Here is a 27465-nt window from a genome sequence, read left to right as displayed (position 1 = left end):
GATCTCAGCTGCAGAATGGTTCCCTCTGAGATGTATGGGTCTACACCCTAAGTTGGGCTCCCCAGCCAAGAGCACCAGAACCAGGAAATGTGCGCACATAACATCCGGCTGTGAAAAGGACCAGGGGATATGGCTGTGAAAAGCACCAGGGGAGATGGCTAGAAATGCAGGCACCCTCAAGAGCCTGTGCACAAAATTTCCTTTGCAGCACCTCACCTTGGGCAGACTGGACTAGAGTTGCGTGATGAGAGTTGGGTTGGTGGCTCTGGGGAGAGAGCTAAGAGGACAGCTCCCTGGATCCCTGTGCTAAGTCATTCCCCCATACTACAGAAGCCATCATTCTCAAGCAGACCTTTACCATACATGCAGCATTAGCCTGGGGTGAAGGAATAGCCCCACCTGTTGGAATCCCTCTCCCCCCACCCTGTGGATCTTACGCCCTGATGGAAGACTACAACTACAGATTCATTAAGTGATTGAGACTAACAGCCTGCAGACAGAGGTGGATCTTTGGGTGATTTGAGTCTTTGCTTGACCTGCTCCTGAGCCTGGGGCTAGTAAAAGCGATCTTGGTGTGCAGTTTGGTCCTTTCCACATGCCCCCAGGCCCGGCAGAGGGAGCCACAAGCTGTGGATTGCTGATAGTTCCAAACAGGTCAGGGCCAGTCACAGACAGCTGACGTTGGCCTGCACCAGAGTCCCTTTGAAGAGTCCCAGAACCAATACATTCAGTGGCCAGTTTCAGACAACTGAGCAGGATCCAGTAAGCTTCACAAGCAGCATGTCTACAGGATATTAGCAGGCACCAAACCGTGCTGAGGCAAATTCTGCTTTGTGTGACCAGTACCTGCATAGCAGCCTGCATGCTCTGTTGGAGGTTGAGTCTCATTGTCAGCCAGCCATACATGAACAGGCCAGTAGCAATCAAGACTATAACAGGAGGGACCACACAGTGCACATGGGGACATTTTCAGGGAACCCAGTTCTAGTGATCAGGGAGACTGTGCCAGTGGGTCACACAGGTCACCTACTACATATGGCTACCCTACCAAGACTAGGAGTCATAGCAGATCTACCTAATACCTAGAAACAAACACAAACAGGCAGCCAAAATGGGGAAACAAAAAAGAGGTGCCAAATGCAGGAACAAGAGAATTCTATAGTAGAGCTAAATGAAGTGGAGGTAAGCAGTTTATCAGATACAGAGTTCAGAGTAACGATTATAAGGATGCTCAACAGCATGAAAAAGGATATAGAAACCTTAAAAAGGAACCAATCAGAAAAGAAGAATGCCATATCTTAAATAAAGGATACCCTGGAAGGAACAAACAGCAGGCTCGATGAAGCAGAGGATCAAATCTATGATTTGGAAGACAAGGTAAAAAAAGACACCCATTCAGAGCAACGAAAAGGAAAAAGACCTAAAAAAATGAGGATAGTTTAAGGGACATTTAGGACAGCATGAAGTGTAACAACATCCATATTATAGGGGTACCAGAAAGAGAAAAGAGAGAAAGCAATGGATCGAGAACCTGTTTGAAGAAATTATGGTGAATGCAAAAGATAACACAAGTTCAGGAAGCGCAGTATGTCCCAAACAAGAGTTCCGCACCAAGATGCATCATAATTGAAATGCCAAAAGTTAAAGAGAAAATTGTAAAAGTCACAGGAGAAAGGGAATCAGTTACTTACAAGGAAACTCCCATAAGGCTGTCAGCTGAGTTCTCATCAGAAACACTGCGGGCCAGAAGGGAATGGCATGAAGTATTCGAGGTAATGCAAAACAAGGATCTGAAACCAAGACTACTCTATCCAGCAAGGTTATCATTCAAAATAGATGGTGAAATAAAGAGCTTTCCAGATCAAAAAAGGCTAAATGAGTTTATCACCACCAAACCAGCACTGCAGGAAATGTTAAAGGGACTGCCATAATAATAATAAGAAATATGGTTGGAAACATAGGCATAAAGAATTAAAATGGCAATAAATAAGAACGTATCAATAATCTTAAGGACTTTAAGGGAGAGATCAACAGCAATACAGTCATAGTAGTGAACTTTAACATCCCACTGACTTCACTGGATAGATCTTCCAGACAAAAAGTCAACACACAAACAGTGACTCTAAAGGGCCCACTAGATCAGATGAATTTAATTGATACTTACAGAACATTTCATTCCAAAGCTGCAGAATACACATTCCCCTCAAGTGCACATGGGTCATTCTCAAAGATAGACCACATGTTAGGACACAAAACAAGTCTCTACAAGTTCAAGAAGATTGAAATCATCAATCATCTCAGATCACAGTGGCATGAAATTAGAAATCAACTGCAGTAAAAACACTCAAAAACATTCAAACACATAGAGGCTAACATGTTATTAAACAATGAATGGTTTACCAGTAAATCAAGAAAGAAATCAAAAATTCCCCGGAAACAAATGAAAATGAACATACAACAACCCCAAATATATGGGACACAGCAAAAGCAGTCCTAAGAGGGAAGTTCATAGCACTACAGGAGTACCTCAAAAAGCAAGAAAAATTTTTAGGAAACTATCTAACCCTACAACTTAAAGAATTAGAAAGCTCCCCTGTGAATCCATCTAGACCAGGGCTTTTGTTTGCTGGGATTTTTTTAAATTTTATTACTGCTTCAATTTCATCAGTTATTAGCTTATTTGTGTTTCTGATTCTTCCTGATTTAGTTTTACATGATCTCACTCAGCTGTGGAATCTAATAAACAAAATAGACAGAGGAACAAAATAGATCCAGAGACATAGAAGCATGGAACAGACTGATGAATCTCAGTGGGAAGGCAGTGGTGGGGGAGTGGGTGGGGAGATTTTAATGAAAGAACTTATATGCATAACCTCTGGACACAGACAATAGTGTGGTGAAGGCCTGGGAGGGAGGTGGATTCGGGGTGGAGGGGATCAATAGGGGGAAAAAGGGGAGATATCAGTAATACTTTCAACAATAAAGGTAAATTAAAAAAAAAATTTAAAGAAAAAGGTATTTTTAAAATGATTAGAAAAATGTGTTGTCATCTTAACTAGATGTGTTTGTGTGTAACTGTGGGGTCTTATTTTTCTTTTTTCTAATTGTGACACTTCGTTTTTGTTTTTGTCTACAGTAGATTTTATGTTTCATTTATGCTTTTTATTGGCTTTTATGAACATACTATTGCCTAATAAAACATTTAACACATTTAAAGTTGGGATTATTGCTCAGCTTAATTTCACGTTATTTTTGTTGCCATATAGAAAGGATTTTTAAACAGTTGTGTTAATTATAAAAGTGAAAAACTAGGGTAGGTGACAAAATCCATATGTAAGCTTTCACGCAACTATTTAAGGGAAGATATAGCCTTGTTTAATAATTGGGTCTCTTTTCACTTAGAGATTTCTGGCACAGAATTTTTTAGTAACCTTTAAGCTTCTTCTTTGTTTATTCTAGAAATTACTCCTTTGTGAACTTGATAAATTTTAAGATTAAGTAACAGTAACAAACACCCATCTGTGATTGCTTGCCGGGCGTTGGCAAATTTTAACGTGAAGAATGGAATAACAACTTTGGGAGGCAGTTTGATAGGGGCCTGTATGTGCTCATTTTTGGAGAGAAAAGAAATGGCATATTGTGGAGAAAGATTTTGGAAGATTTTTTAATATTTAAAACATTCCCAAAGATACTTTTATTGAAATTATAACTAGAGTTATTTAATTTTATGATTTACTGAGTTTTTTAAGGGTGGGCATAATATATTAGGTATCTTTTGGTTTCAGTAAAAGAATGTATCCCTTAAAAAACCAGATACTTGTCTTTTGTTATTTTATTATAATTTATAATTTGCTAAATTGCCTGTATAAAACAGCATAACTCTTAAACCTGACATTTCGCAAATGTTTATGCTTGGTGATATGCTTGACATTTCAAAACCTTAAATGACTTAATGACTTAATGATAATGTATTTTCAATTTTATATGCAATTTTCATGGCAATTATTACCTATCCTTTGTATATAACTGATGTATTTAGGATTGGTCTTTAGAATTAGGACCATCTCTATCTTTTGACCTGGTTATATTTTACCACTTCAGAAAAAGAAGTAGGAGTGTGTTTGGCTTGTAAGCAAAAACAAAACAAATGAACAAATGTTACAGTGTATGTAAGTGTTATTTTAAAAATCTCAACCAAAAATTGAATTCATATGGATTTTAGAAGTAGCAGGAACCCTAAAAAGTTTTTCCAATGACCTCATTTTGTAAGTTATAACTAATATTTATTGAGAACCTGCTATCAGGGCAACATTTGCTACTTTTTATACTTTGTTTAATCCTCATATCAACGCTGAATTAGATATTTCTGTTATATCTGTTTTACAGTTGATGAAACTTAGACTTAGGAAGATTTATTAGTTTGCCAAAGATAACATTAACTTGGTCCCTCCAATACAAAATGCTGGTCAGGTGAGTAAACTGAGTACAGAAAATTCATGTTAGTGTCATATGATGAACTTTGCCTTACCTCATGTGTCTTTAGGAGCCAGCAGGTTTAAATTATAGTTTCGTTTCTATTATTTATGAAGTATGTATTTTTTCTTTAGTATAATGCTTCATCCCAACAACAAAGAGAAATAATTAAAAGTAGGAGCCTGGACAGACGGCTACAAGAACCAATAGTTTTAACAAAGTGGAGACATAGCACCATTGTGCTGGACACCAATGACAAGGTAAGACTTTTTGAGAAAAACCTGTTGAAAATTTTGGCATATTCTTTATTATTTTATCTTCTCCTTAGCTGAGTCTCATACCTTAGTGACAACTGTTTTATTGTATGGAGCATCAATTTGTCCTGGGGTAGGTTTTGGTTTTAATGCATTTTGAGTTTTGCACAATGGACCTTCTTATCTGTAGCTTAATGATGTATATGTACCTTGATACATTTCAGCCTAGTAGTTGACAGGTTTTTTATGATAACTATTTTAATATCATATATTTGTTCATTGTTTGTCTTTAATCTCTAGTAGGTTTTATAGTACAGACATTTAATTAATTTTCCCCATACCAGGGAAGATTGGAATCTTACACCCTCTGTTTTCCTAAATGCTCTCTGCATAAAGTGCTGCTTTTATCAGTCTGAGAAGTAATGTTCCCTATTTCAAATAGGGGATGAATTTTGATGCCAACTTCAGAATGGAAAAGCCTTAAAGTTTTTAATTTCCTTGTGTGTTACATCTTTTTATTGTGGCTTCATTTTGTGGGATGGAGTAGGAAATCAGTACAAATTTGCAGAACATTAGGCATGTTAATGTAAAGTGTGAAGGTGATAGTAACACCATTTTAGAAAGATACTTGTTGGGGATTTAAAAAATTTTTTACTGCCAGCCTTCTCTTTTGACATAATTAATAGGTTTCCTGCATTTTTAAGTGTGCTACTGAAAACAAAATGAACTCTCCTAAGGCATAGTTCTCTATATTTGAATACTTTCAGTCTTAAATTTCTTTATAAATATCAGTCAAAACAAGTATTTTTTTTTAGTACTATAAGTGACTATGAAGTTGGTCTTTGTTGAATTAAACAGTGGACTTTTGTGGAGCTGTAGAAATAGTCTACACATTTTATAAGATTAAAAGAATAATGAAAGTAGTAGATAAGTTTCTAATTTCTGTTTTGTAAGGTTGAATGTAGACCGCATATTAAAAGGATTGAAATTCTGGGGTTTGTGCTATTGAAGAATGTTTGAAAATATGTTAGCGTTGAGATTAACCTGAGTAGGTAAGATTACTAGAGATTTTAATAGAAAAACTCATTTTACTCCAAGAACCAGATTACAATTCAAGGTATATAGAAAGCTTCTATATACCATATATAATGCTCTAATGTAAAAGTCATTGCTGAATCAACTCAAATGCCTCTTAATACTGAACAAAAAGGATGATTATTTTGGTTATGTGAACTTAAATTTTCTTACTCCTTTTTAATCTTTCTTGAAATTTATTGTTGGTCAATTAGAATAACTTTCATGAAGTTCTTATTACATTTCCTTTTTCATGTAATTGTTTCAGAGTTGTGAAGACATGATTTCCTTGAGACCAGAAATTTACTTATTTTTGATAAAAATGTCTTTGCCCCCACCCGCCCTTTATAGATAGAATCATAGATAATTGCTTCACCAAGTAAACTTTTCTTTTTATTATCATCACCTAATAATACCCTTTTTAAAAAAACATGTTTTTATCGATTTCAGAGAGAAGGAGGGGGAGGGAGAGAGAGAGATAGAAACTTCAGTGATGAGACAGAATCATCTATCAGCTGCCTCCTGAGTGTCCCCTACTGGAGATAGAGCCCGCAACCCAGGCATGTGCCCTGACTGGGTATTGAACTGTGACCTTCTGATTCATAGGGCGACACTCAACTGCTGAGCCACACTGGCCAGGCCTAATACTACCTTTTTAAGATTTGAGGCTATGAAAGAGGGACTGTACTAGAACAGAATAGCTGACTAATATAAAGGGGTTAAATGTGTATAACTTGAAATAGAAACATACTACTGTGTAGCAAATGTGATGACGTGGACAACCATGGAGGAGGGAGGTGTGTGTATGGTGTGTGTATTGTGGTGCATGTGTTTGTTTCTGCCTGCGTATGGTTTTTACTAAAACCTGCTGTTTGGAGACATTTAAGATATATTTATATATCTTAAGATATATTTATATATCTTATAGTATACATAAGTAAATATATAAATGTAAAATTGTTTCTTGTTTATAATAATTAAAATAGTTACACATAATAACTCCATTTGATGTGGTTTTCAGTTCTATAGGACTGATACGCTATGAAAAATAAACTATAATTACCATTTTACTCATTTGCTTATTTTCTAGTTTGTGGGTTATAAAATCTTTTTCTCAGGCTGTTTTAATATTAGACACTCTTTTAGAAGTTAAACTGAAAAGTGAAAAATCTGAAGCTGTCAGTAAAAGTACTTAGATGGGGCTAAACTGAAATTTGGACATTAAATGTAATTTCTTTTTGTAAAGATATGTTTAGTATGATTTTAATATTTTCCCCATTATAGATGATCTAGGATGTTTGATTTAGAAGGTTATCTCTTCAGGGTTAACCCTGTAAAGTTTCACTACTGCCTAGTTTCTCTATTTACAAATTATGTAGGATATAAATCTAAAGACTTTTCCATGAGTGAATGGATGTTGAGTTAACAGTTTTTGTATTGTGATTTAGTACAAATTTCCAGGTTTGTTGACAGTACCTTATTCAGTTTTATAAGCATAGAAGAGTAGACTGATACAGATGTGAAGACGAATGTTCAAAGAGATTATTTGGTTTTATAGGAAAATTAATAATAGCTATTGGCATGTGATTTTTTAAAATTCTCTTTTCCTGAAATTATTTCAAGCATCTAGGGGAATGGAGAAAATTTAAATGGAGCTTGGCCATTGATACCAAAAAAAAAAAAAAAAAGCTTTTTTCAATCATATCCTCCATGAATAGTCTTATAGACATCTGTGGAGAAATCACATACCATATTTTAATAATTGAAAAAGTAGAATTCCTTTAGAAATGCACATTATTGGTTTGCCCCTATTTTATTCTTGTAGGCTTAGACATTAAAATATTTTTTTTTTTCTGGTGAGTTATTAATCTTTAAATCTGAGGTGTCTTTTTTGCACTTAAAAAAATCTTATTTCTAATAATTGGAAAGTTAGCTGTAAATTACTTTATTAATAACAGTTTAATTTCTTACATAGCTATTTACTAAAATAAACTTCTCATTCTTGTAGTTGCCAAGTAATTCCTGTGATTATTCCTTGCCTAATCCTGGGTATTCATTCCTACCATATGAAGAGCAAGTTAGTATAGTGACTATTGCATTTTTATCCACAAGTGTTTAGGTTTTACCTATTTTAAATATGGTTAATTCAAGCTGGTGTAACATAATTTTAAGGCAACATGCATGATTTCTTTTGAGTAATTCTGTATGCAGTATTTAAATTTAACTAAATGGTATAAAATATTCCATATTTCACCAACATAACATTTGTAGGTTTCAAATCAGTACCATATTATTTTCAGAGCTCAATATAGAAGGAAAATAATTTTTCTAGCTTCCACTGTTAAGCTCTCCCACTGTGAATAGAAAGAGAAATATAATTATATAAGATAGAGTAACATTTTTCATTACTTATTTCTTATAGGAATCTCCACCTGCCTCAAAACCCTGCTTTCCTGAAAATGAGTCTTCTCCCTCTTCACCAAAGCACCAAGATACAGTTAGTATGATAGGAGCTTATAGTAAAATTTAGTCCAGCTATTTCAGTCAATTTCAATAAATTAATTTTCTCTAAGAATAATATTTAAATATATCTTGGGCTTCTATCAAATGTCATTTAAAAAAAAAAAAAGATAATCACAATTAAAATAGGTTGAAATTAAAAATCAGATTTTTATTGATTTAAAAGCCCCTTTTTGTGCAAAACATGGCGTCTTCATGATTAATTTATATACCATATTTGTAAGTGATGAATTTGTTTGGTTTCAAAAATAAATATAAAAATCCCTGGAGAATTCTATCAAAGTATACGTTACCCTTTTTCCCTCAGGCCAGCAATCCAAAGGTAAGAAGCATTTCCCTTCTTCTTAATGAGCATAGATGCCATCTTTTTTTCTATGCTGTAAAATACATTGCCCATTCTATGCTAGGTGAATATTCGAGAAATGTGACTAAACTTTAAGTTTCCCCTAAACTGAAAAACCTCTGAATGTCTTCTCTCTCTGAAATTTTACTTGATCTCTATACTTGAAGTCCCTCCAGTGTTTTCTTCTCCTTCAATGGATTCTCTTTTCTTTTAGAATGTAGACTGCAGGTTTGTTGGTTTTGTTTTTAAATCCTCACCTGAGGATACGTTTTATTGATTTTAGAGAGAAAGGAAAGGAGAGAGAGAGAAGCATCAGTTGGTTCCCTCCCTTAAGCACCCTGATTGGGGATCAAACCCGAAACTTGGGTATGTGACCCTGACTGGGAATCGAACCTGTGACCCTGTGGTGCAGGGGACAACGCTCCAACAAACTGAGCCACACTAGCCAGGGCAAGACTGCAGTTTTTACTGAAGACTACAAACTTGTGCGTGTTCTGGCTCTTGACTGTTTCTTCAGCCTCACCTCATACTTCTTGGTCTTAATCCTTCCTCCTGGCTTATTTTCCTCCAGCTGCACTGCACTGCCCTTCTGTCTGTTCCTTAAAGGGATGTGCTTTGCAGCGCGAGGTCCTTGCGCTGTCGTTCCTTTGATCACTGAAATATTTTTCTCCCACATCTTTGCCTGATTAACTTCTGTTTGTTCATTAGAGCTAAATTCAAACTTTGCTTCCCCAGAGAATTTTATTCAAATCTTCTAGATTTGTCAGGTTTCCCTGTAATACTCTTCATAGCATTTAATTCTGTGATACTTGATTACATGAAATGGAGTAACTATTTTCATTTCTGTCTTCTAGGAACCTTGAATGCTCTCTTTATGCCTGTCTTCCCATTAGACAAAGAAAAGCTTCATTAGAGCAGGACTGGAGTCACTCCAGTACCTATTGCAGTTCCAGATAGTAGCTGTTTAGTAAATGTTCATTGAATGAATAAATGAAACTTTTAAAGCTTTTTAAAACATAAACTTTTATTGTTTCTTCCTTATTTTATGAAACTATAATAGACTGTTATTAGGATACTTCCAATGTCTTAGAGGCTAGGATTTCCACAGATGTTAAATTTTACTTTTCTAATTCTTTTTCCATTCCCTAACCTAGGCAGGTCTTCCATGATTCATATCACCTGTTGTACACATTTTCTTCTCATATTGCTCAGGTTGTTCCCCTGCCTCCAATGTCCTTCGTTTTTCTTAGTTACACTTTACAGTAAAATCCAGTGCTGACTCTTTTAGGAGGCTTTGCCAGACTCATCTCAGCATGACAATGATCTCTTTTTTTCTGAACTCCCAATCAGGTTTTCCATTGAATGGTTTAATAGTTACCTCACGTACCCCTTGTCTCCATACTAAGATTTTAAACTCCTAAGGGATAGATAGGGACTACATTTCTACTTTTTAGCTTTTGCATTTAACACAGTCCTGGGTTTATAAGCATTAAGTGTAGATAACTGAACAAGATGTTAGTAGTTTTGTAAAGAATTATTGCATGGATCTAAGGTGCTGTTACTACCATACTCTTTATCAGTCCATCTAGAAAAAAACAAACCCTTTTTAACTTATTTAAATATAGGTAAAATATAATTCCTAATAAGATCTTTTATAAAGAGTTTGAAAGCAACTAGACCATCCTGGACTCACAGTACCCTCTGATGGCCATCACAGGGAAGTGCCTCACCGGTGTTTCTTCTGTTACTCTTTGTGTATCTTCAAGTGGGAAACAAAACAAAACTGTGAACAGCTCTGTTAATTCTACCTGAGGCCAGTTTGTTTCCGCATAGGGTCTCCTTTCCCGCAGAATGGGGAATGCTGGGAAATGCGCCTCTTACAGGCTGCCAGCCCCTCCTTACTGAGGCCTCTGCCCTCCTTGACTTCTCCCTCCCCTTCCTCCTCCCATTGCTCCCCCTTCTCCTTTTGCCCTGGTTCCACTGAGTCTTGCCTATCTTTCCTACTCTTTCCCAGTTAATACAAAGATATTTCCCCCCTCTTTGTGAGTTAAAATCTGGTTGGTATAAAGCCTTTAGTGGTAAGAAAAAGGCTACAAATTTAGAGATGAAAATGATATCATAATCAATGTTAGCTATTGATGGCATCTTAAAATCTCTACAAATTGCCCATCTACTTCTTCAAACTCTTTTTTAGTTTTTTTCTAATCAAAACTTTTGAAATGTAATTCACGTACCTTGCAGTTCACTCATTTAAAGTATATAATTAGTTGTTTTTAGTATATTCAGATATTTGCAACCATTATCATAGTCAACCTCAGACTATTTTCATCATCTCAGAGATAAACCCTTTATTCATTTGCTGTCACCTCTCTACCTCTGGATCCCACCAAGCCTTAAGCATACAGTGATCTTTCTGTCTCACTAGATTTGCTTATTCTGGACATTTCATATGAGTAGAATCATATAAAATATCTGGTCTTTTTTGACAGACCTTGTTCACTTAGCATATTTTCATTCAGCCTTTTCTAATCAAACCAGATTTAAAATTCCATTTCTTAATATAAATTTTAAACATGCTTATTTTAATTTTATTTCCAGTTTTCAAATGCATTGTTATTTTTTATAGTCTCTTCAAATCATTTATGGAAATAGGCAGTGTATACATTTTAAAAAATTACTATATTTTCTACAGTATGACTACAGCACAGATTAAATAGGATTTTTGTGGGCTGATTTAAAAACCTACTCTCTTTGTCACAGTGTGCCTATTAGAATATGCATTTTATAGTTCTAGATTACTGAGTAAAATTTTAGAATACAACCTGGAAACGAGCTTCTCAACCTATATTTCCAGTTATGGTATTAAAATACCTTACCCATTTTGGAGAAAAGGATATTTCAACACTTGCTCTAACAAAAATATTAATGGACAAATGGGGTATTTTTTTTCATTGACTAATACTATTTTAAAGCCTTTCTAAAAACATAATTTGAATATGTAATTTTTTAATACTCATTGGTTTAAAATTTTATTAAAGTGAAATTAGTGTAACAAAATTATTTATCTGCCCACTTGGCATTTTTATGTCAGATTCAGAAACTTCAGTGTTTGAAAGTTAAAGCTTTCTTCTCTTAGATTTTTTTCTTGTGATAGCACTACTAATTTGTTGGTTTATCACTTCAACAAATATGTATTGAATTACATGTTAGATGCTGTACTAGGCACTGGTCTTACATTGATGAACATAACAGATGTGGTTCCAGCGTACAGACTAATGGAGTATATAGTGAATAAATAATAGCGTAGTTGTACTTTGCATTAAGTTCAATGAAAGAAACTGGAGGCAGTAGTAAATAATGGTAGGGATGGAGGAGCCCCTACTTAAGAGTGGTCAGTGAAAGCTTCTCTAAAAATGTGTCATTAAAGCTGAGATGCCACCATCTACCCAGTTGCTCAAGCCTGGGTATTTCCCTCAGATCTTCCCTCTCGCTCTCACATTCAGTCCCTGTGCATTCGGTCTTCTGAATCTCTTTCAAATTTGGGCCCTCTTCACTCTCACTGTCACTGCCCTAGCTCAGGCCTTCAACATCTCTTATGGAAATTATTAGATTACTTTTCTAGTTGGATCCCAGTCTGCCACCCTTAGTTCATTCCTTCCATGCTTCATTACTTGCTACTTCTCCTTACCAAATACTCTGAGGACACTTAAAGGCCCTCACATGATATACTCTCTCTAGCTACTGTGTGTTTGTACTGTCTGTTTTTTTCATCTGTTTCCATCTACCTCTCATTCCTTAGCGCAAGCGTCGGTCTCCAGGAAGCCTTCTCTCTCCCAGGTTGATTTAGTTACACCTTTCTCATAGCACTTACCACATTGTATGGTAATTGTTTTTGTATTTGCACATTTTGGATATGGCAAATTTTGTTCTTATTTTATGTTGAAGTTAGAGTGCTTAATACTCAGAGCATTAGTAATTGGGTCTTGATCCCTGTGAGAATCTTGTGAAAGTTTTGGACCCTTTTCTTGAATGAGGCATATTTATGTACAGTTTTGTACCAGTTTCAGTCCATCTATCGATTTAGGTAAGAATCCCTGATTTAGAGTGTCTCTCTCACCCTTAAGGCTTAGGCTGTTTATCACTATGACTATCCCTCAGTGTTTTGACACCTGTATTCCCTTTCTGCCTCTGCTTTTTTGCCTGCACAGTTTCCATTTTGGCATTTTTTTATAGGCTTGATTCCTGTTTCTGCCCCTTCTAATTCTTGTGCTCACATAACCAGTACCCATCCTCTCAGATTAATGATGATATTTATTTCCTGTATGTATTACGGAAATTATTTTTCCTCCCTACTTCTGATAGTAAATTGAGGACTGTTCTTACTGAACATCCTGTGCATACTTACAACTATGTAATTGATGTTTTTGTTGAGACACAACAGAGAGCTTTTATGAAAAGTATCAGACTTGCATATCTAAGGAGACCTAACCTATGCTTTATGAAAAAATTGTAGTAAAACTTCATATGCGTATTTCTCAAGTTTCCAGTATACCAAAAACATGGATTAGCAAAAATGTGTCAACTTTGTTTATAGACGTGAGTTTCTATCACACCAGGCAAAACTTTCAAACATTATCTCCTAGACATTATTGAGAAAATACGTTACTCTCCCATACAAGAAATTTTATATATATATATTTGTGATTAAAGTACATGGAGAGAATTGCTGAAATATGAACTAGTCAGAAATAAATTCTGAATTGGGAATAATTTTTTTCTGTATGTGTGTATGTGTTTCAGCTGAATTAAAATTGACTGCTCTGTCATGTATGTACAGTGCTTCCTAATATTGATGATTACCATAGGCACCAAGTCATTTTGATTAAATTCATTTGAATATAGGAAGCTAAAGCAATGAGAAAGTGCTGCTTTAGTTCCACCTGGAAGAATTTTAAAATAACATTTAATTTGGGCACAGTGACTTTTGCCTTCATAGGGTTTGGTGATAAAGCTATGTCACTATTTTTAACATCAGCTGACTAATATATCTAGTGTATCCAGAGCCCAGTTTACCATCTGATAATATGTTTAATGAAGCACATACTGAATTTTTTATGCCACACTAAGTCCAGTTCTATGCATAGTGCCATTACTTTTGAGTGCTTTATTAAATACAGTTACTGCATTTGTTCTAGCTAGTTATTTTTACATTCTGACAAAGTGGGTTAGTATCTTAAATAATTTTCAGACTATATTGTTGTAAAGTAACAGCAAATTATGGTATTTATCATTGCATTGTATCAATGTCTTTGAACAGGAAGTCACAAATAATTTTTCTAGTGCTGACTTGTAGCATTTATATGGAAATCTGATTTGATAGCAAAATACCTTATTGGGTTGCTGTGACATGAGAAGTTTTTAATTATAGAATTACTGAAAACAACTTTACAGATGTATTAGGAAGTTATATTTTTAAAGAGAACTAAACAATACATACATACTAATCTTTTAAGCTAATTTTTAGAGTATCAGATCATTTTGATTCAGTCATATGTAAGGATTTGGACTTTATTGTCTATATGAATGATATATATATGGTATTACTCTGTTCTATAGGGTCAAGAGAAATATGGATTATTAAATGTAACAAAGATTACCGAAAATGGAAAAAAGGTTCGGTAAGTACAAAAATCATAAATTTTCTGATATGTTTCATCTGAAGTAAATAAAAACTATGCATATAATTATATTGTAGTAGAAATGTTGTAAAAGGTTCATAAGAATTTCAAATAGCCCGTCCAGGCATGGCTCAGCGGTTGAGCGTCGACCTGGGATCCAGGCGATCAGGGTTCGGTACCCGGTCAGAGCACATGCCCGGTTGTGGGCTTGATCGATGACTCTCTCATCATTGATGTTTCTGTCTCTCTCTCTCCCCCTCTCCTTTCCTCTCTCTGAAATCAATAAAGATATTAAAAAAAAAAAATTCAAATAGTTTCTAATTTTATGTAGGATTGTCATGAGATGTACGAAAATTTTTCTTTGTCTTGACATATTAAGGTGAAATTAAATTCAGAGGTGAAAAGGCAGAGGATTCTGAGCAAGGATTAGCTTTATTAAAATTTTTTAAAATAAGTAGTAAATTCACATGACAAAAAACCAAAGGTATGCACAATATTTAGTCAAAAGCCATCAATTCCTCTCCCCAGAGGCAACCAGCTAAATCTAATGAGATGTAGTGTTTTCCTTCTGAGATAGAATATATATATTTGTATATGATAGCTTAATTTTTAAATGCATTCTTGTGACAGTTTATCTTGGAGGTGGTTTCATTTCATTGCATGCAGAGCTGCCACATTGTTTCTAAGTGCTGCATAGTTACATATTGTATGGCTGTATTACAGTTCATTTTACTATTAGTTATCATCTGCAAGTATGTAAATATGCCTATCCATTGGTAGACAGGATGCTCACATTTTTTTGCTATTATAAACAGAATTATACCAAGTGTCTTACATAGTTTATTTTGCAAGTATATAAATAGGTCTGTGGAATAAATTTTTCAAAAGTGGAATTGCTAGGCCTTATGCAATGGCTTTTTTCATAGAGTGTTCCAAATTGTTCTCTAAAGCGTTGAATCAGTCCATACCTCTTAATAGCAGTGGATTTCTCCACACCTTTGCCAGTTTATTATGTTTTCAAATTCTTTGATCTTTGCTAATAGAAATTAGAGAGAAAATGGTATTTTTATTTGCCTTTTTGTGTGTCTTGGATAGAGTGTCATAAGCCATTTGTATTTTTTTTATTGTTGGATTGTCAGTTCTTACCCTTTGTTTTTCTGTTGAGTTGTTGGCATTTCTGGTTAATGTCTTTGTAAGCTAAGTTGCATTTTCTCCAGTTTTTAAAAATTGGTAAAATGCTATGATTTTATAGTCCAAGTGAGATCAGTCTCTTGTTTAAGAAAGCATTTAAAATGTACATGTAGTTGATTTTCAAATCTATGTGAGCAATCATAACTATGCTTATACTGAACGGTTTTTGTCAGATTTCAGTATGTGGAAGTTTTAAGTGCTCTAAAAATAACTTTACAAATACTGCAATTATCTGTTCCTTAGACTGTTCTTTAGTACAAATCACTTGTAAATTGGGTCTTTATTTTTCTCTTTTTCTCTTTTGAATGTGTTTAGTAAAGATAATACTTTGGCCACTTTAATTGTTGTTTTAACTGTGATAGTCTTTTAGATTTCCTACTTTTGGGGGAATACGTTTGTTGATTTATGTTTTCCTAAGAATATCATCCATTTTATCATCAAATTTATTTACATAGAGTTGAGCAAAATAGTCTTTGAATTTCCAGCATATTAGTAATTCCTCATATATTTTGGTCTGAGGACACTTTTAAACTCTTAAAAATTGTTAATTACTGGAAAGAACTTATGTTCATACAGTTCATTGCTATTTACTATGAGAAATTAAAACAAAAATTAAGAATATTTATTAACTCCTAAAACTAATAATCTGTTACATGTTAACATGGATAACATTTTTATGAAGTACCCCCCCCCGTATTTTCCAACACAAAAAAGAATTTCCATGAGAAGCATTGCATTGTTTTACATTTTCACAAATCTTTAATATCTGGCTTAATGGAAGTTAGCTGGATTCTCATCTCTGTTTGCAGTCAGTTTGTTGTGACATATTATTTTCGTTGAAGTATATGAAGAAAATCCTTCCTTACACAGATAAATTTGAAAAAGGGAAGAATATTTTTTAATAGCCTTCTCAGATAATTGTGCATATTTTTTCAGCTGCACCAAAACTCTACAAATGTTAGTTGCAGTGAAGACTGAAAAACCATCAGTGAACTTCATACTCAGTTACATGAAAATCCGTGGGCATCTATGTTGCACTTTGAATGAATCTTTACCGGTGCATAATTTTGTAGCATTTTTTAGTCATTTGGAAAGTACTGGTTTATTAAGTATACTGATTTCAAATGTTGACACATTTTATTTTATCATATCAAAGAATCACAAGTCAGAAAAGTCACTAAGTATTGGAAAAATGACAACTTCACGGTGACAGATAAGGCCAAGTTTTCCAAAATCTACTTTCTGTTTGAAACTTTTTTATTGTCAACAAATTTGTGTTATTTGCCATTGAGTCAGCTCTGACTCCTGACCACCAAGGATGAATGAGTGACAGCCATCATGTCCGATCCTCAACAGCTCTGCTCAGCTCATGTAGACACACGCCTATGGCTTCTTTTATGGAGTCAATCCATCTCATATTTTGTCTTCCCCTTTTCCTGCTGCCTTCTATTTTCTTCAGCATTGTCTTTTCCAAAGGACCCTGTCTTTTCATGATATGCTTGAAGTAGGACAGTTTCAGTTTTGTGATTTTTGCCCACAGCAATGTTTCAGGCTTAATAGGCGTACCGCATAGAAATCTCTAAGACATACGCCAGGGAGTGCATGTTTTTGGGCAAACTGCACGTTATTTAAATCATCATAACTACAGATCATAATGCACTTTAGGTGTTGTTTTTAAATAATTATAACATTTTTATTTACAAAAACAATTAAACAAAGTTCCTAGTACTTTTTTAATGTATGGTACTGCTTAAAACATTTTCCTCTATGAAGAGGGACCAAACAAAATTTACATAAGCATTTAGATTCGCTCCTTTTTCCATGGGCGGCACAAACATCTCAAACAATTCATCACCAAAAAAGAGATTGGTCACAGAGGGTACAGAGTCACACTGAAACGGAAATGTAGTGACCCCAGCATGACCTTCAGACATTTGTAAGTGTGGTGGTGTGTCAATTTCAGACCAACAATTATCAGTAGCTTCGTCAGTGTCGGAATCACTTGAAAGCATTGCCACCTTGCGCTTCCTTACTGGTCTAATAATTTCACTGTCAGTAGAATCAGTAGAATCGTCTCCGGAATCGTCAAAACAGTCACCCGCATCTTCAATCTCACTAGGAAAATCTGATAAATTATCGTTAAATACTTCCGGAAGTGTATCGGTTTCGTTGGTTTCCTTCCTTTTTCTGAGAGAGGGCATTTCTAAAAGCGCCAGGAACTTGAAGACAAAGACTATTCGAATGACTAAAATACAATGTAACTGTAATACTTTATGGGTTCGTGCAATTATATAGTTTTTCATAGATTGACCTGCACGGTTTCCACCAATGAGATTGCTTCATTCGATGTGGACAAGACAGTGTGTTGACATTTAAGGTCCATAACAGATGGTGTGTGAAAAACGAGAAAACTTGTGAGCGGTACGAAAAGTGTTAAAGTGGAAATATATTTTACTATTTTCAGTGTAGGGTGTGAGTAAATACTATCTAAGGACAGAGATTGAATATTAAAAAATAAAAAATAAAAATAATGCTTCCAAAATATTTTAAGACATCCACACAAAACAAAATAGTAAAATAAAATGAAAATAAAACAAAATGATGACAGAACAAGCACCAAACATCTATCATATCAATATCAACAAATGTAAGTGAACTGTACTCATTTATTGAAAATAAAAGGTGCTCAGACTGAAGCATAAAACAAAACCTAATTAAATATTATATGCAGAAGAGACATCTAAAAATGATTCAGAAAAGTTTTTAAAAAAAGGCTAATCAAAGATATACGAAGTAAAAGCAGGAATAGGATTCTTAATATCAGATAAGTTTAATTCAGGGTAGAAGCATTAAGCATCACAAAGTTAAGTACTTTAAAATGATAAAGCGCTGTGAATAAATCCACTATGAATCTTTTTTTTTTAATTTAAAAAATTTTTTAAATTTATCTTTATTGTTGAGAGTATTACAGGTGTCCCATTTTTTTCCTAATTAACCCCCTTCACTTTGCTCCCACGCCCTCCCTAAGCCTTCACCCCGTTATTGACTGTGTCCATGGGTTATGCATATATATGCATATAACTTCTTTGGTTAATCTCGTCCCACCCCCAACCCCCAACCTCCTTCCCTCTTCCCTCTTCCCTCTGAAATATGATTGTCTGTTGCATGTGTCAGTGTCTCTGGATCTATTTAGTTCATCAGATTCTTTTGTTCATTAGCTTCTTCTTAAAAGAGACCCTTCAACTTTTCCTGTAGTGCTGGTCTGGTGGTGATGATCTCTTTTAGCTTTTTATTATCTGTGAAGCTGTTTATCTGACCTTCAATTCTAAATGATAGCTTTGCTGGGTAGAGCAATCTTGGTTGTAGTTCCATGTTTTTCATCACTTTGACTATTTCTTGCCACTCCCTTCTGGCTGCAAGGTTTCTGTTAAGAAATCAGCTGACAGTCGTATGGGTGCTCCCTTGTAGTTAACTAACTGCTTTTCTCTTGCTGCTTTTAAGATTCTCTCTTTGTCTTTAACCTTGGGCATTTTAATTATAATATGTCTTGCTGTGGGCCTCTTTGGGTTCCTCTTGTTCGGGACCCTCTGGGCTTCCTGGACTTGTAAATCTATTTCTTTCCCCAGGTAGGGGAAGTTTTCTGTAATTATTTTTTCAAATAGATTTTCAATTTCTTGCTCTCTTTCTTCCCCTTCTGGTACCCTAATAATACGAATGTTGGGCTTCTTGAAGTTGTCCCAGAGGCTCCTTATACTATCTTCATATTTCTGGATTCTTTTTTCTTTTTGCTCTTCTGGTTGGGTGTTTTTTGTTTCCTTGTGTTCCAAATTGCTGATTTGATTCTTAGTGTCCTCTACTGTTGATTCCCTGTAAATTATTCTTCATTTCAGTTCATGTAGCCTTCATTTCAAATTGGTACTTCATTATGTTATCAATTTTCTCAGTTATTTCCCTAATAGTATGCTTAAACATCCTTATAAACAAAATTCTGAACTCTGTACCTGTTAACTTGCTTGTATCTATTTCATTTAGTTCCTCTTCTAGAGATTTCTTCTGTTCTTTTCCTTTGTGACGTGTTTCTTTGCCTCCACATTTTGGCTGCTCCCAGGTGTGTGTTTCTATGTATTAGGTAGAGCTACTGTGTCTCCTGGAATTTGTAGAGTGGCTTTGTAGTAGGTGTCCTGTAAGGTCCAGTGGCTCAGCCTCCCAAGTCACCTGAGCTGGGCCTTCTAGGTGGTCCCTTGTGTGGGTTGTGTGCACTGTCCTGTTGTAGTTGAGCTTTGGTTGCTGTTGGCATCACTGGGAGGAATTGACTCCCAGCTAATTGGCTGTGAGGACCAGCTGCAACTACAGCCAAAGAGCTGCTATGCTGGAGATACCCCTATGGATCAGGATTTACTTCAGTGGGGCTTTGGTGTTCATCAGTTGTGCCCTTTGAGTGTGTCACTGGTGGATGTGATAGGGTTGTAATCCAGCGTGGTTGAGTCTGACCACCAGGTGCACTGTCTCTGGAGCCTCCTGGGAGGTTGAAAGTCAGCCTCTGCCAGTGCCTTGCCCAGGGCCACCAAGCATGAGCTGCTACTTGTTCGGGGCTTGGAGGTTTCCAGGAGTGGCCAAGCTATGAACCAGTGCAGGCTGTCGCTAGTGCCAGGCCTGGGGCTACTTATCCAGCCGTATGGGGCATGCTGCTGCTTGTTTGAGAGGTTTTAGGGAAGTGCTGAACATGAGGCTCGAGAGGCCACTTGCATAGAAAAGCCCCTGGAAAAGGCTTGGATGAGCTTGCAGGTAGGGAGGGGCGGGGCCTCTGGGAATCACCGGGGTGGGGCCAAAGGTGTGAGTCAGGTGCTGGTGATTCAAATATGGCACCTGCCTGCAGGCTCTGTGGGGCGAGGGCTCGCCAAAGAGCAACAGCCTCTGTCAGCTCTTCTTCCTGGGAGAAAGCAGCCCCTCTGGCTCTCGCCCCGACTTCAGGCAGGTTAGTTCCTCCCCAAGTGTCCCAGGTCCTTTCAAGCTGCTGCCTGGTGCTGGGCTCAGAGGGAGACAGTCTGAGTGAGTCTGTGTGCAGGTCCTTTAAGAGGAGCTGCCTGCGGCTCCTGCAGCTTCCACGACCCTCAGCCACAGTCCCCGCTGTTTTTCACAGCCCCAAGTTGTGGGGACTTCTCTTCCTGGCCCCGGAGCCCTGGGCTGGGGGCCTTATGTGGGGCTGGGACCCCTCACTCCTCCGGGAAACCTCCACCACCAAGATGACCCTCCCGGGTCCAAACCGGGGCACCGGGTGTGGGCCCGCAGCTGAGTCTCCAAGATTTAGCCCCGATCCTCCTGTGTCTTCGCCCCTCCTGCCGGTCTTGATGCTCCTTCAGTTCCCTGGTTGTAGAGCTTCTGTGCAGCCAGATTTTAGGAGGCTCTGAGTGATGGTGGTTCTGTATTTTAGGCGTAATTTTGATGCCATTGTGGGAGGCGGCGGGTACAGCTGTTACCTAGGGCACCATCTTGTTTCTCTCCCCACTGTGAATCTTAATTATTAAGATTAGCCATTCAGGCCTGGCCAGGCTTGGCTCAGCGGTTGAGCTTCTACCTAGGATCCAGGAGATTGCGGTTCGATTCCTGGTCAGGGCTCATGGCCAGGTTGCGGGCTCAATCCCCAGTCGTGGTCGTGCAGGAGGCAGCCCATCAATGACGACTCTCTCATCACTGATGTTTCTCTCTCTCTCTCCCTCTCCCTTCCTCTCTCTCAAATCAATAAAGGTGTATTTAAAAAAAAAAAAAGAATAACCATTCATTCACCAAATAAGCATGAACAACCATAAGCCAAAAGAAGAGGAAGTAAAAAGAAAAATAGAAACTCAGTAGTAGTAAACTTTTCTTTCTATTTTTTTATTGTTGACTCTATTACAGATGTTCCCCATTCCCCCCTAAACTTTATTTTTAATTTAAAAAAAATTTGTCTTTTTTCTTCTCTGTTTTATTGAGAAATAATTGCTATACATCACTGTGTAAGTTTAAGGCATACAGCATGATAGTTTGGTTTACATATACTGTGAAATGATTACCACAATAGGTTCAACATCCATCTTTGCATATAGATATAACAGAAGAAAGAAAGATGAAAAGAAAAAAGGGAAAAATTTTTCTCTTTATGATGAGAACTCAGAGGATTTACTCTCTTAACAACTTTCCTGAGTATCATAAAGCAGTGTTAGCTATAGTTATCATGTTGTACATTATATACCTAGTACTTATTTATGTTATAACTATGAGTTTGTACCTTTTGACCACCCTCCTCCCCCTACCCTCTGCCTCTTTTTTTTATATTGGTTTGTTTTGTTTTTAAGATTCCACATATAAGTGAGATCATATAGTATTTGGCTTTCTCTCTTTAACTTATTTCACTTAGCCTTCAAGGTCATCCATGTTGTCACAAATGGCAGGATTTCCTTTGTTTTTTTTAATGGCTGTATAGTAATGCCATTGTGTATATATATATATACACACACACACACACACATATATATATATATATATACACATACATACATACATACCACAACTTCTTTATTCATTCATCTGTCAGGGAACCACTTAGGTTGTTTCCTTGTCTGGGCTATTATAAATAATACTGCTATGAAGATGGAGGTACAAACATCTTTTTGAGTTACTGTTTTTATTTCCTTTGGATATATTCCCAAAGTGGAATTGCTGGGTCATAAGGTAGTTCTATATTTAATTTTTTGAGGAACCTCCATACTGTTTTTCATAGTGACTGCAACAACAGTGCACAAGGTTTCTTTTTCTCTACATAATTTGTTATCTCTTGTCTTTTCCATGATGGCCATTCTGGCAAGTATGAGGTGATATCTGATTGTGGTTTTAATTTAGAGTTTTCCTAATGATGTGATGTTGAGCATCTTTTCATGGGCCTGTAACCTTGGTATACCTTCTTTGAAGATATGTCTATTCAGGTCTTTGGCCCATTTTTTAAATTGAGTTATTTGGGTTTTTGCTGTTGAGTTGTGTGAGTTCTTCATATATTTTGGATTTTAAGCCCTTATCAGCTATATGGTTCATAAATTTCCCCCCCCATTCCATAGATTGTCGTTTCACTTAGTGGATAGTTTCTTTCACTGTTCAGAACTTTTTAGTTTGATGTAATCCCACTTGTTTATTTTTTATTTTGTTGCTTGTCCTTTAGGTGATGTATTTTTAAAGATTATTACCAAGACCCATGTCAGGGAGCTTTATTCTATGTTTTTTGTTTAGGGGTTTCACAGTTTCAGGTCCTACCTTTAGGTTTTTAATCTATTTTGAGTGAATTTTTTGTGAGTGGTTTACGATACGGGTCTAGTTTCATTCTTTTAAGTGCAGATATTCAGGTATGCCAGCACCATTTATTGAAAATTGTCTTTTTCCATTGAGTATTCTTGTCAAATATTAGTTGACTGGGTAGTGGTAAACTTTATTTCACTTTTCTTAATCCTCGATGTTTAGACATAAGAAATAAAATAATAATGTAGGTCTGATTGATAGATTCTAAATTCTGCATTCTGAAAATGGAGAATAAACCATTTTTTGAGTCCCTGTAGAGTTTTCACAAAACTGGCCACATGTTTGACTGTAAGATAAGTCTTAATAAATTCCTGTAGTAAACATTTAACCTTTTATTTTAGCCTGCCAGCAATTGAATTTCCTTATAAGATAAACATTGGTTACCTCTGGAATATGGATTGAATGAGAATAAATCGGTTTTTCTTTATATATTTTTATATTCAGAGGGCTGGATTAGTACCCTGTTAGCATAATTATGTGTATAGTTATTCTGATAACTTATATCTCTAATTAACTTCATTTATTTTGGGGACTTTATGGTCAGGTTGGGACCATAAAATACTTGTAATTTCCATTAGCATTATAGCCTTAATGCAAACAATTAGAATGTCAATAATGACTGTAAATTGTGGACGACATTGATAACCACTAAATGGTTTTTAATTTTTAAAGTTTGGTTGGAAAAACTGGGGAGTTGAATTTTGATTGGTCATCTTTATAATTGTAGAAAGAACTGGTTGTCTTCTTGGGCCGTGTTGCAGGGTTCATCTTTACTCTTTACCAAAACTCAAGGAAGTAGCACAAGTTGGGTAAGTATTTCTTGTCTTTAGAGGCTTTATAAATTCAAAATATGTCAATAGTATTGTACATAAGGTTCATGAAGTATTCCATAGTCCTTCTAGCTATAGCTAATGTGAAAATAAAAGTAAATGAAAAGATTAAATACTGCCATTTTTGACAACATGGATAGATCTTGAGAATAACATGGTAAGTGAAATAAGTCTCAAGGGAAAAGTCACCATATGATTTCATTTACGTGTGGGATATAAAACAGAAAGCAATAAAACGAACAACCAGACAAACAAACAAAATTTGCTTCTAGACCCAGACAGTAGAATGATGGTTACGAGAGGGAAAGGGAGGTGGGGGGAGGTAGATGAGGGTAAAGGGGGACAAATATATGGTGACAGAAGGAGACCTGACTTTGGGTGGTGAACCCACAATGCAATATACGGACGATGTATTATATAGTATTGTACACTTGAAACCTATATAATCTTATTAACAATTGTCACCCCACTAAATTTAATAAAATTAAAAAGTAAATGAAGTTTTCTTAGTAAAAGATGCATTTTGACTCATCGGAAAAAGTAGAGGGCTAATTAGAAAAGCCTGATTGGTAGTTGTTGTATTAAAATCAACAAATTCTGTTTTATCCATTGAACTGAACAGTGGGCTAACTGCTTAGGCATGATAGAACAAATAAATTTTTTAAAAAAAATTTATTTAATGATTTTAGGGAGGAAGAGAGAGAGAAAAACATCGATTTGCTGTTCCACTTATTGATGCATTCCTTAGTTTATTCTTATATGTGGCCTGACCAGGGATTGAACCCATAACCTTGGCATATGAACAAATAAATTTCTTGATTCATGTTCAGGATGTTAAAGCTATTCTGTGTTTGTGACTTTGCCATTTCAGGTATTTAGTCAGAAAATAAGCAGTAATATGCCAAGTTCCGTTTTGAACTATGATCTGACCCCTAGATACTGGTCATTCATTCAGGTGTCCATGTCTCTACATAACGTCAGCCAGCTTTTAGGGGAAAAGGAAATGTCACCATTACTTGTAGGATTTTGAAGCTTTTTGTATATTTGAGTGTTTACTATTATTACTTCTCAGTTATTTGTAGTACAAATACTAAAAAGTATAATTTGTGACATAATACCTAATACTCTTTGAATGCTTAATATGTATTAGGTACAATTAAGTGCAATTTTAGAAACATGGTTTAAAATTCACTGAACTAGCCATTATTGAAATTGTAGAATTCTTATGAATTGATTCACTATTTGAACTTTGCCTTTAAATGAAATTTTATTAATATAGTATTAACAATAATTTCAGATTGGTATAATTAAATAAAATACAGTCATACTATGTTTTCTAGTCTCAATAAAAACTAAAAAGATGTGGAATATGGTAAAATTCTTAGTTATGCAGTCATTCTAAGTTTTTATAGCAAATTAAAAAATCTCAGACTGCCTTGCTTTTTCCTTCCCATATATAACACATATTAAGAGAATGAAAACTAATTTAAATAGTTTAAGTAAAAGCAAGTAAGATTATTCAAATAAAAAGTGTGTGTGTATAATGTATATACAACATTCATAAATATTAAAATTGATTAAATATGGAGGATGCTTCTTTTTTGTTGCCATTTTTATTAGTTACTGGTTAACTCCTGTGTTTGATCATGCAAAAATCAGCAAATACAATATATATTTTACATTTTCTTTCTTTGATAGACAAAATCTATCACATTATGTATGCTTTTGTGCTTTGCTTTTTTCTCTTTGCAGTATATTTTGGAAATCACTCACCTCAGCCTATAAAAATCTTCAGTCTTTTTTAGGGTTACATAATAGTCCATTATGTGGATGTTCCATAGTTTGTCCTAAGGGTGGACATTTAGGTTGTTTTCTAATTTTTCTGTTACAGAATGCCAGTTAAAATGCTTCTTAATTAACTGTTACAATAATGATTGCTCAAAAAGTTGGATTTCAAAGAATCCTAGCTTTGTTTCTCTGCTCAGTCACCAGTTAGATCTGTTGTAGGTAAAATGTATTACACAGTGAAATCACATCTTACCTGAGCATGAGATGCTAATGCTATCATATAAGCCAAAAAAGACAAAAATTACCTATAGTAAAAATTGCCTTTGCGTATCTCTTTGGAAGATACTATGTTAGAACTTGGTCTCTAGCAGAGCCAGTTTTTTTCCTTTAATGTTGGAAGAGATGACTTTTCCTTCAGTTGAATTTGGATAGTGTATGATACGGACTTATGTATGGTTCTTTAAAAATTAGATTCACACAGTGCAAAAACCTAAACCAAGATCTACTTGAGGAAGTACTTGATTCAAATTTTATACTTACTCCAATGCATATACTTATTGATGGAATGCCGAGCAAAGTCACCCATACTATTTGAAGTTCTGTTTTTTAGAAATCATTCATGTTTTGTATTTACTTTTGGTTCCATGGATAACTAAAATTTAATAAATGAAATGTACATATGTGGCATGCAACTCCGCTATATGAGATACATTTTGTATAGATGCCAAAAATCCAGTGAGATTTTCCTTCTCCATAAGGATAGATACATTCCACTAGTTTTCTGGAAAATATTAGTTATTTACTGGTGTGTTATATCAGTAATATAAATTACACTTGCTTTTTTTCTTAACTCATTTCACCTCATTTGTTCAACAGACATAAAACCTGCTATGTTGTGGGCTGTGTTAAACTTTGTGGTTTAGAAGTAAATAACATGGTTCCTGTCTTCATAGCTTACATTATAATGGGGAAAATCAACACATGTACAGTTATAATACAGTGTGTCATATTCTCCCTCTCAGATAGCATTCATCATATTCCTTGAGTATTTTAAACATTATCACACAAATATTGGTAGTCATTCAAATTTATTTATGCATAATTTTAAATTTCTAAAAATAGTTGCTTTGGGGCATATAATTCTTTGTTGTGGGGGCTGTCCTATGCATTATGGGGTGATTAGCAGATGATAGTAGCACCGCTTGCTCCTGTAGTGACAACTAAAAATGTCCCCAGACATTGCCAAATACCCCCTGGGGGACAAAGTCATCTCTGTTTGAGAACTGCTTTTCTAGAGGAAGGAGAAGGCACCCTAGATGGTAGGGTTCATATTAACCATTGTCCTCCCAATAAATTTAATTAAAAAAAAATAAGACTTAGAAAGGGATACCAGAGGACATTGCCCAGCAGGTCACAAGAAGGAAGTTTAGATGACTTCTCTCTGTTACCCTTCAAGTTCTTTGTCATGATTATAGCTAAGACAGGTCTGTTTAATGTATAATGTTCTATCAAGCATTAATCTTAAAAATAAAACATGAATTTATGTAATAACAAAGTCAGAAGATATTCTGAGATAAAATTAGGGCCTTTGTAAAAGTATTTGGAAGTTCAGCTTTGCTTGTGTTGTGTGTGCTTGTAGAATTGTGTTTTTGTCTTATCTGGTTCCATTATGCTTTTCTCTTGTGTGTCGTTTTGCCATTGTGTTGTATTATGACATCATTGTTTTTCCCCCTTTTTTTGCCAACTCATTCTGCCAACAGGGCTCAGTCTCTGAGCTCTTACATTCACTGCTTTCTTCTTGGAAAAATTCTGTCAGTTGTCGGCCTGCTGTCACATATGTAAAATCTGATCCTGCTTCAGCTGTCACTGTATGTGTTTTTATTGCATGCCCCTTCCCACAATAATTTTATTTTCTTTGCTGTGAATGCATTGGAAGGATGATTACGGTAGAGAAAAGTGAGACTGGATATTGCAAAAGAAAGAATAACAAA

General features: G+C 35.5%; 1 protein-coding gene across 5 annotated transcripts in view; it reads left to right on the top strand.

The window, feature by feature from the left end:
• ARHGAP12 (Rho GTPase activating protein 12) overlaps positions 1–27465 on the top strand; it is a 128536-nt gene that overhangs the window by 85678 nt on the left and 15393 nt on the right. For 3 of the 5 annotated variants that reach the window (XM_016196316.2, XM_016196318.2, XM_016196320.2), the window contains 4 exons: positions 4608–4733; positions 8224–8298; positions 14281–14342; positions 23584–23665. In XM_016196316.2, coding sequence (XP_016051802.2) covers positions 4608–4733; positions 8224–8298; positions 14281–14342; positions 23584–23665 — 345 coding nt within the window. The remainder of the gene's footprint in view (positions 1–4607; positions 4734–8223; positions 8299–14280; positions 14343–23583; positions 23666–27465) is intronic. The other 2 variants (XM_016196317.2, XM_087823848.1) reach the window with 1 other exon arrangement.

The sequence above is a fragment of the Miniopterus natalensis genome, chromosome 1, assembly GCF_054644295.1.
Source record: "Miniopterus natalensis isolate mMinNat1 chromosome 1, mMinNat1.hap1, whole genome shotgun sequence".
In the NCBI taxonomy this organism is placed as follows: Eukaryota; Metazoa; Chordata; class Mammalia; order Chiroptera; family Miniopteridae; genus Miniopterus; species Miniopterus natalensis.
This window is presented reverse-complemented; position numbering and strand designations above follow the sequence as displayed.